This window comes from Hydra vulgaris, chromosome 15 (genome assembly GCF_038396675.1).
Source record: "Hydra vulgaris chromosome 15, alternate assembly HydraT2T_AEP".
NCBI classification, from domain to species: domain Eukaryota; kingdom Metazoa; phylum Cnidaria; class Hydrozoa; order Anthoathecata; family Hydridae; genus Hydra; species Hydra vulgaris.
The window spans coordinates 22,660,001-22,671,412 of NC_088934.1; the positions used below are offsets into that span (position 1 = coordinate 22,660,001).

At 27.5% G+C, this 11,412-nt stretch overlaps 1 protein-coding gene across 3 annotated transcripts in view; it reads right to left on the reverse strand.

Annotated features, from left to right (window-relative positions):
• The window catches only part of LOC136072022 (1-phosphatidylinositol 4,5-bisphosphate phosphodiesterase gamma-1-like), an 82,956-nt gene extending 72,502 nt beyond the window's left edge, over positions 1 to 10,454 (reverse strand). For all 3 annotated transcript variants that reach the window (XM_065819923.1, XM_065819922.1, XM_065819921.1), the window contains exons 1-6: positions 10,146 to 10,454; positions 9,913 to 10,056; positions 8,004 to 8,097; positions 4,534 to 4,581; positions 4,017 to 4,098; positions 3,799 to 3,876 (exon numbers count right to left, since the gene is read on the reverse strand). In XM_065819923.1, coding sequence (XP_065675995.1) covers positions 3,799 to 3,876; positions 4,017 to 4,098; positions 4,534 to 4,581; positions 8,004 to 8,097; positions 9,913 to 10,056; positions 10,146 to 10,395 — 696 coding nt within the window. In that variant the 5' untranslated portion in view covers positions 10,396 to 10,454. The remainder of the gene's footprint in view (positions 1 to 3,798; positions 3,877 to 4,016; positions 4,099 to 4,533; positions 4,582 to 8,003; positions 8,098 to 9,912; positions 10,057 to 10,145) is intronic.
• Positions 10,455 to 11,412: the final 958 nt, after the last annotated feature.

The window sequence follows — 11,412 nt, forward strand, 5'->3', positions numbered from 1 at the left end:
TAATTAATTTTTTGACTCCGTGATTTTAATTAGATTTTTAATTAGATTTTTTAATTAGATTTTTAAAAAAAATCTAATTAAAAAATTTTAATTAGATTTTAAATATTTTTAATTAGATTTTAAATACAAAAACTTTTTGTATAAAATGGTGCACTTTCGACTTAATTTCATTAGTTTACCAGTGGAATTCAACTTGACACATATTGTTCATATTGAAAAGAAATATTCTTGCCTCATTTAAACGATCAAAAATGTCACCAAGAAAAAACAAAATCTGGAGATATTTTCAAAAAACAAGTGACGGTGCTGAATGCAAGGCGTGCAAAAAGTCTTTGAAAACAAAAGATGGAAACATAAGCGGACTTCATCGTCACCTCGAAAAAAAACACAGCCAAGATTACGTTGAGTATTCTGAAAAAACTGACGACTCTCTTCTTCCTCCTCCTAAAAAGAAACAAGGAACCATGGTCGAAATGCTTGAAACAAAGTCCAAATATGACAAAGACAATTCCATTCAAAAACAGTTTGACTCTGCAATGCTGGATTACTTTTGCACTGATCTGGCATCCTTTTCAGCAGTCGAAGGAAGAGGTTTCAAGAAATTGTTTGACATTGCAAACCCTAATCTGAGCCTTCATCACAGAACAACATGTTCAAGAAAGCTTTCAATTCGGTCAAGAGAAGTTCAAGCTGGAATGAAGAGCATAATAATGGAGATTACGCCAAATCTAAAAAGTGCTGCATTTACTTCTGACCTTTGGACTTCTAGAGCTCAGGATAGCTACATCTCTTGGACTTTTCATGCTATTGACGAAAATTGGAGACTACATCACTGGACACCCCATGTCCAACAGTTCCCAGGCAGACACACAGGTATCTTAATTGAAGGAAAGTGGGATTCTTTCTTAGAAGAACTAAATTTGCCTGCTGATTTGCCAATGCACTGCGTGAACGACCAGGCAAGAAACATGAAACTTGCAATCAAATTGTCAAAGCCCCTTGACCAATACTTGTGCAACAATCGTATTTTGCAATGTGCAGTTTGAGACTCACTTGGAATGACTGCTGGAATGGATGATGCATTGCAAACATGCAAAGATTTGGCTTCTTTAACTCACCAGTCAACATTTGCAGCTGAGTTGCTTGAATCAGAATCAGACGCTCAAGGAATCAATTTTAGACAGTTACGCTAATCTGTTGACACAAGATGGAATAGTGAACCGGATTGCATGGCTTCAGTCCTACATCTAAAAGAGTGTCCTACATCTAAAAGAGTGCAATTATCAGCTTATGTGCAATTGAAGATACTTTTTCTTCAAAGACCATCAGTGCATCACAGTGGAAATCAATCGAGGGAGCAGTAGAAATTTTGGCACCACTTAAAGAAGCTACAGAAACGTGGTCGGCTGAGTCTATTCCAACAATTAACACTGTTGCCAATTCTCTTTATTTAATCCATGACAAAATTGATCTATTTATTGAGACGGATGGAAAAATGGCTAGGGTGTCTTGTATGCAAAAAAACTTGAAAAGCTTCATTGAGAAAAGATTTCCTCTTTGTCACACTGGAAACTTATTGAGTGCTGCAGCAAACTACTTAAATCCGGCTTTAAAGGGACTTTACTTGAAGCTCTTCAAAAAATTTCAAACAACAAAAGAATGGTTAGCCTCACAGGTTAAGGATAATGTTGAGTGCCAACCTGTTGCCAGAGTCCTTTCAGCAGATTTGTCCCCTAATTCAAAACTGAAGCGCAAGTTAAACGTCAGACTTGAAACACAAGAGCCAACATCTGAACTGAATCCTATTTTGAGCAAAATGTGCCAGTATGAATATATCCCTGTGCCAAAAAAGACTTTCGATTCTTGATTGGTGGAAATTGCATTCAAATACATTGCCAGAACTCTCTTCATTAGCTAGACAAATTTTAGCTATTCCAGCAAGTTCAACTAAATCAGAGAGAGCTTTTAGCTCAGGTGGAAATGTCGTCCGGTCATCCAGACACAACTTAAACCCAGAAAAAGTAGAACAAATCATCTTAATTAGACAAAACATTGTCTTGTTGGAAAAGTTTGGCAAAAAAATTCTGAATTAATATTTGAAAAAGTTGTTTACATTTGACAAATGTCATTTGTGTCTATTTGTTAAAACCATGTTTACATTTTTTTTTTTACTTGGATTTTAATAAATTTGTTTTCAAAAATTGTTAAATTTCTCGTCTCGTCTCAACTCGTTCTCGGTCTCACGAGAAGTACTAATTTCTCGTCTTGGTCTTGTCTCGGTTTGAAAAAACCTGGTCTCACTCATGGTTAATCAAAATCTTTGTCATGTTATTCAGTTTATTCAATGTTAGTCTAGTGAAGTTGTTATTTCTTTCCTTATTATTTAGAACATTTCATCACAGAATTATGATTTTTATTAAAATAACTTCAATTTAATATTGTATGTTTTTTTAGATAGACTTAAATTTTACGCTGTAACTGATAATGCTTTTTTTTTTTTTTCTTTACAATTTGGCAATGGCTGTTTTGGTGTTTTAACAACTTAAATGCAATAAAAAAAATCATTAAATATGAATAACTTTTAATTATTGATCTTTTTTAAAGTTTTTATTTTACGAGAAGGCTTTAAATAAAATCAAAAATTTATTACAATGATCGTTTAAAATAAATGTATTCAGTGTAAATTAAATGTTATATTTAAATCTTTTTTTTAGTAGATTTTTTTATGATAAATTTAAACGTTTGAAACCATTTTTTAATGTCTTTCTAAAAATCTTTCGAAAGATTTTTTTTTTTAAGCTACTTTAAATTATAAGTTAAATTAAATCTTCCCATGATTTAATTTTATTATTTTTTCTTTTTTTCTATTTTTACAAAGAATTGTTTAAAAGTTTTTTTAAGAAACTTGACTTACTAATTGAAGCATGAAATTATTAAAACTATTTTTTTTGCAACATTTTGAAAAAAAGTTCATACAACTAAAAAATATTTTATTTTTTTCTTTTCAATAATTTAATTTCACTTTTCAAAAATTTAAATAAAATTCATTCATTAAACAATTAATAGAAGTAATTTGTAAAAGTGTTTTGCGTAACTTTAATAAAACGTTTCAAAGGAACTTTTAATGAACGTTTTAAAAGATAAGTTTAAAAGTAATTTTTTTCAAATGCAATTAAAAATGTAACAAAAAGTAATTTTGAGTTTTTTTTAGTTTCATTTTAAAGATAATTTATTTTCTTTTTTGTAGGAATTGTTTTGCTTATTCTTTAGTTTTTTCAACTTTTTTTTCTAGTTTAAGTTTAGCCTTAAGTTTCTTTTTTCAGTGCATTTCTGAAACGTTTAAATCATCAAAACATCTAAGCAGTTGTGATCAATTTGTAAACAAAAAAAATTATTTGTGTGGTCAGCTATAGCGTTCGATTGCACACCATTACTGTTCAAGCTTTATTTTGTAGAATTTAATTCCAGTCGGTCAAAATATCCGATTACTTTGTAAATTGATCGGACAATCTGAGGTTTTAGTTGGACAATGTCCGACTGTTAAATTGAGCCCTGATATATATATATATATGTATATATATATATATATATATATATATATATATATATATATATATATATATATATATATATATGTATATATATATAAATATATATATATACATATATATATATATATACACATATATATATATACATATATATATATACACATATATATATATATATATATATATATATATATATATATATATATAAATTGTTTAATATTTTTAAAAGTATATAAATTTTACTTACTGAAGATTGAAATATAAGACTTTCGTATGCTTCACATAGAGCAGTTGCGTTAAATACATTAGCTTTACCAGAATGACACTGTAAGCAATTAAAATATAGTACTAAATGTTTAAACTTTTTTTATTATATTAGTATACATAGTTTTCCTATTTTTTTCCTAGTTTTTCGTCTAGCAGCTTAAACATATCTGCTAAAATAAAGAATCAAAAACAAAATACCTGATATATGTCCTTAACTTTATTATTAGGTAATTTTATATTTGCTCGCTGAAGAAACAACTTAAATTCTTTCATTGGCATTCTAATAACCAATTATATTTATTAAATACTTTTAAACAATTGGCTCATACCGTATTTAAAACATACCAACAATAATAATAAAAATGATCAGTCACATAACAATTTAAAAATCAATTTTCAGTCATCCATTTGCAGGGGCTATTCTAAACCATTTTTGACAGCATCAACCGTATTTGGGTGCTGCCCAAATTAAAATTTGAGGAACTTTTTTTCTTTTTTTTTTTTACATTTTTTACGGCAAATAATGCTTTTTTTTTTTGCTAAAAAAACGTCAATTTTCCGCTAAATTTCTTTGGGACGGGGGGTACCACCACCCAAATTTTTTTCCTAGAATAGGCCCTGATTTGTAATATACAAGTTTTTAAAAACTTAATAAACAACCATAAAATATTATTTTAAAAAAGTCTTTTGCAACTTTTGTTTCTGTAAGACTTACTTGGGTTGACAGTTTTTAGGAAGTAAAGCCCATTCTCTGCATAGCCACCTAAAAATGTTTTATTTAAACATAAGAAAACTTTGGCATGCAACATAACACAACTTACAAACAATGTAAAAAAATGTAACATAAAAAACTCACTTGACAAATAAGTTAAAGTAATTTGCAATGAAAAAAATGTTATTGAGGTTATAACACATCTTATCTATACAATGGTCCACAACTATATAATTCATACAAAAAAAGTAAAAAAGCAAAAACAACTTGGTAGAATTATTGAAAAAAATTTTTTTAGATATCAATATGTTTAAAAATACTATTATGTAAATGTCACTAACTCTATGTGTACAAAAAAACATTTTTGAATTAGAACTTTCAACGACAGATTAAAGATTATTTATATGTGACAATATTTATTTTGTCAAGTAATATTAAATTTTGTCATTAGAAAAATATTTCTAATATGGCATCCAATAGGGTGTTCAGTGTATTATACATTAAAAATTTTTGTTTAAATAAATACAATTATCTACAAAGATGAGAAGGTAAAGTATAAAGTATTAGCTTCTACATTTTTTTGGTGCAAAAGAACTTATCTCAAAGTACTGTCAATATTTTTCTGGTAAGCATAATACACCTTGCATTTGGAAATTCTTGCTTTTTTTAAGTATATCTAAAATTTTGAGTAAAGTGAGATATTCTTCTTTAGGTGTACTAACTATTTCATAAATTTGCTTTAAATGCAATTCAAGAAAACAATTTTGTTTTCTTGAATTGCATTTTATGCGAATGGTTTTAAAAGCTAAAGAGAACTTATTTTTTATATAGTTTAAAGTTTAAATATAGAAACAATAATTTTTGATAATATTATTATTGATAATATTATTAAAAACTATTATTTCTTAGGAAACTAGGAAATACCCAGTCAAAAATTGACTAGAATGAATTTATCTTCAAATTGTTTGTTTCTGTTAGTTTTTTTTGTGTTGAGTCTTTATATGTGGTTATTATTTGGCATGATTTTTATTTTGTGATTTAAATGGTAACATCTGACTTATTTTTGAAGACATTTTTGAATGTTAAACATTTAATGAGTTGGCAGTTACGGGTTCATACTAATATATGTTTTCAAACTATGAAATTTACATATGTTTATAAGTTATACATGATTTTTGCATGATATTATTTATTTCTGCACTTGGAAGGAATATTTTAGTGGGAGACCTCTCAAGGCTACTAGTTAACATTGTTATTTAACAGTGGACGAAAACCATTTTAAACCTTCAGTGGTTGCTAAAAGAAAAAAACTGACAAAAAAAAATGAATTACCCTGGAACACAATCAGAGATATAGAACATGGAAAATTTTCACAAGTAACTTCTTGAGAATTCACTATTTCTAAAATACAAGTATCTTCTTGATAAAATGCCATTTCTTAGTTTTTGTTGCAAATGTGAAATTATCTTATGTAGCAAGTTTTGTTTAATGGTTATACTTAAGCCAATCAAGGTGCGCATTCAAAGTATTAACCAACAAAGTGCGTATTCAAAGTATCAGCCAATCAAATGCGTATTCAAAGCATCATAGGATTCCTAACATTGAATTTATTTCATTGTCCAAGAGAAATAAAAACTTATTAAAGTACCCAAGGCCATTAGACAGATTTCATTACAGGAGACAAAAACGAAGAGAAAGGGTAGAGAAGAAATTAGAATAGGAAAAAAAAATGTCCTACTTAACAACAAAAGTTAATCTTACGAAACTAAGAAGAGCAAATATAACAATAAGAGTAAAATATATAGAAAAGAGTCTGAAAAAATAACAATTGACAAAGACCTATTAGAGATTTGTTCATTGATGGAAAAAAGAAAAAAACTTTAGTGGTTGAACAAAACCCTCGAAGAACGAATAAATTGATCACATACTACTATAAAAAAGGGCATATTCTTGTTTGCATGATGAAAGATTTGTTACTTAAACACCACACCCCCAAGCCAAACAGCCAAAGAAGCGACATAAAATCTTTACAAATGGATGTTTCCAAGGGCAATCTACAACTCATTAAAAATTATTGGAAGAGATTCTGTGAATTCAATAAAAGATTTAGGATAAAATGAAGATTTGTTATCAAATTTAGAATTACAGGAAGAAATTCTTATGGTCTATTTGTATGCTGGATTGTAATGAATTACCAGTAAGGCATATAATTGCTGATTCAACTAGTTCAAAGCAAAATTTTACTAATTGAAAGACTTCATCTAAAGTCAATGAAATAGACTTAAGATGTTTGCACAGCTTTGATTGAAAAAAGTACTCAAAACAATGTTAACCAATGTAGCTTGTTATTCAGCTAGAACAATGGTTTCCACAGAAAAGATTTGCACTTTTCAAAAAAATAAGTAAAAATATTTGCCACAGCAGATAGCTCGTTAAACACCTTCATGCACAATCAGAGCAATTAAAGAGGTTACAGAAGCAGTAATTAATTAAATGCTAATAAGAATAAATTACTTTTTCAACTTAGTTTAGCATAAACTATTCACGTATGCAGCATTTAATCAGGTTTAATCAACTATTCATGTATGCACTATTTAATCAGGTTTGATCATCCAATCAAGTATGCAGCATTTAACCAGGTTTAATCATCCAATCAGGTATACACCATTAAATCAGGTTCAATCAACTATTCAGGTATGCAGCATTTAATCAGGTTTAACCAACCAATCAGGTATGCAGCAAGTTTTTACTTAAATAGTCAGAGTAGCAAAAAATTTATAGGAGATAAAATATTTTAAATAAAACATAAGAGATAACTATAGATTTGGGTGTTACTTAAAACTTATATCTTTTTTTTAAATCTCTGCAAACCTATTCTATTATAATTTTATTATATAGAACACAATTAGAGGGTGAGAGGAGATTATTGTTTTTTCAATGATGACACATCAATGATGACACTTTTGAAAGGCGATAGGAGAAGAGACTTTTGCTTTTCAATGATGGTTTGACACATTCCACAATAATAATAGGATGCACAATAATAATAAGGTGTCCACATTTTAATAAGAGAGATTATTTTTATGGTGCTGCTATATGTGAATATTAACTTATGAAATAAAAAAAGATATTTTACCTATGCCAGATTGCACTTTTATACAAGGTCAAACTTATTATTTTTTAGACAAATAAAATAATAGTATTTAGCTGATGACAGAAATTTACAGACAATGAGTTGAACACAGAGTTAATCAGGTAAAGATTTAATCACAAAGTTACACATCAAGGAGGAATCACAGTTACACATCAAGGAGGAATCACAAAGTACTTAAAAAATTATTTTTAGAACTATAAAGATTACTCACAAAAAAATTTATTTTAACTTACTTAGATAAGTAATACTAGGATGTTTTATAAAAAAAAAACATTAATATTGCGTAATTTAATAACAAACATTTCTTTAAAACAATTACCTGTGACTAAGTATAGGAGGGGGTGCATGCTGATTAACCCATTTTAAATAAACTATTGCTTTTACCCAGTATTCTCTTTCACTGGGGTTTTGTGCTAAATAAATTTAATAAATACAATACAAATATTAAAATTATGTTTCATATAAATTTATATATATATATATATATATATATATATATATATATATATATATATATATATATATATATATATATATATTTATATCAGGGGCTATTCTAGACTGTTTTCGACAGCGTCGACCATATTTGGGCGCTGATTTGGACACCACCCAAATGCAAATTTGAGGACTTTTTTTTAATATACTTTTCATGGCAAATATTGTTTTTTTCACGAAAAAAACTCCAATTTTCCACTAAAGTTCGCTCGAACGAAGGAGTACCACCGCCCAAAATTTTTTCCTAGAATAGGTCATATATATATATATATATATATATATATATATATATATATATATATATATATATATATATATATATATATATATATATATATATATTTATATAGATTTTGAGTTCAATTGCCTCTTTTTTACCTCTAAGTAATTTCGAAAATTGCTCCTTCTATTCAAAACTACACTAACATTATTTGTAAGCATTTATGAAATTTATAAAAATACTTACACACCTATCAGTAAACATAGAGTATATAAAAATTGTATACTTTGGTGTATTTTTTTTTAATGAAATCTTTTCTTGTGTATTAACTTTAACTATTCCTAAATTTCATTAAAGAGAAAAGTTGTTGTTTATAAAACTGAAAAAAAAAATTTAATATTGTTTATTATAAAAAATGCATACTTATATAATTTATACAATATAAATTAAAAAATTATATAGAACTTTCATTGATACTTTAAACAAAAATAATTGTCATTAATTTGTTACTTAATCTAAAAGTGTTTTGCTAATATAAAAACGTTAGTTAGGATAAAAGTTTTGATGTTGTTTATTTCTAAAAAAATTTATATTCAGTGCGTTTTTAAAATGTGGTCAAATCATTAAAACAAAATATTATTAACATGGTCATATAATGGTATGCAATCACATGCCTTCCTGACCAAGACTGAATACATTGCAGCTAGTAAAACATCTTTGTCTAGGAGCATTTTTTTCTGACTTTGCATTGATATTTTTATAAAATTTGTAATGATGTTGTCATTTTAAAAGAATTTAAAAATAAGATTTTTTATTTAAAAAAAAAGAGTTTAACAATACTGCTAGTAAATTTTTAGTTACTAGACGTGACTGACAAAGTATTACTTCTAGTTCTTTTATTTTCCTCCATGGCTATTTATAACTAGAATATTAGGATAGAGGAGCTGGAGCCAAGAGAAATTTTATGGCTCTAGCTCCAGCTCTTCAAAACATGATCAATCTAGCTCCAGCTTGACCCATGCTCCAGGTAAAATTCCTGGTTTCTTGGCTCCTTGACTCTAGTTCCAGCTCACCACCTCTGCTCAAAAGTGTGCAAATAATTTATAATAAAAGTAGTAAGAGGAAAATAAATTAAAAAAAAACAAGTAAGCAATATTTTTAAAGACAGTAATTATTTTATTAAAGGTTTTTAAAAAACCATAAATATGTTAATCAATTAAACAATTGAAATAAATAATGTTTTACAACAAAAAACTTCTCAATTAATTGTAATAGTAATTATAATTAAGATTTTACAACAATTAATGTTAATAGATTTAGTATTAGTAGTTTAGTAGCAGGGATGCAGATCCCAAAAAGGACTCCGAATTTGAAAGGACACTACAGACTTGGAAAAAGTAGAGATATAAAGCCGGAGTCTTTCTGGGACTCCGCATCCCTGTTTAGTAGACATTTTGATAATAAGATAAAAAATGATAAAAACAGGTTGAAAATTGTTAATTTAATAACTAACCTAGTAACGATAATGTTTTTAATCGAAAGTTTGAACCATATACAATTATCACACAAGAATTAGGATCATCAATTCTTCGAATAAAGCTTAAAAAATCTTTTGAGTTGCATCCTCTGCGAACTTCTCTTATTTCTTCGATGTTAACTGTAAAACGAATTACACAATTAAAAAAGCATTATTTCTTCAAACAAATTCTAATGTATATAACAAAGGATATTAAAAAAAAAAACAACTTTTTCCTTCCTCTCTGCTTGTACCAGCTCGAAACCAAGAAATCTTGAACTCTTCTAAGTTTAATTGCACAATTTTTTGATCTGCTCGTGTTTTCTTAATCCTGGTCATAGAGGTTCCAAGCTTTAATGCAGAAATAATTGGAGCAAGTTCAGCTTCATCAGGAATTTTATTAGAAACATTTTCAACATCAGTTTCATGAGCTGAAATGCTAACAGGTCTTGTTAATGTTTGTCCACTTGAAATGCTCATTTTAATTTAAAAAATTTGTACTATCATATTACTAAAACATTAAAATTACATTTATAAAAATAGAAATAGACTAGGGCTTTAACACATATCAACTAATGGGTGTAGGCAGGTAGTAGGAAAACTAATGGGTTAAAGGTGTGGGTAGGTAGTACATGTTAACTGGAAAGAGTTTTTTTTCCTAACGACATTTAAAAAGCACACAATAATTTAAATTACAAACTTACATATATACAAAAACTGCATTTTAAATTTTTAAAGTCAGTAATCTTTTTGTCTAAAAAGAATTCAAAATTCGAAAAATGAAAAAAATTACATTTTTCAAGCAAAAATTGCTCTATCATCATTAAAAAATCCTAACTCCTACAAATGTCACAGATTGTCTAAACTATAGAAATATTTTTCTATAATGTAGAGGATCAACATAAAATAATTTAAAAAGTTCAACTCCCACCACGTCCCTGATAGTATGACACTTGTTTTTCCTCACAGCATTGAAAGTGTTGAGAAAGGATTAAAACCACAATAAAGTAGTCTCCTTGACTGCAGTGGCCCTCTTGGCCTTGAGGAGGTGAATAAAATTAAAAAAAAGGTTAAAAAAACTTACAAAAGATACTATTTACCACCTTAACATTTTTTTTTTTTTACTTTAAAAATAAAATTTGGATGAACGAGGAAAAGTTTTGCTTAGGTTTGCTTACCATGAAAATTATTGCTTTTGTTAAAATAATGTGTATAGAAAAGTTCTGAAAAGGTTTTGGCTGCTTTTGTTTGCATCTTTTCATCACTTCAATGAGGTAAAGTTCTGAATCTAAGAAGAAACATGACCTTCCAGAAGAATGTTTAGATTATCTTTTGTAACTTTTTTTTATTTATAATCATTTTATTTTTTGTAACTTTAAATGAAAAATTAAATTTCATAATCATCATATCTAATTACTATATTGATGATATGAATCCTAAATCGAATAATTTAATAGAAGAGATTTTTGCTTAAAAAATTTATTATTTCTTATTTTA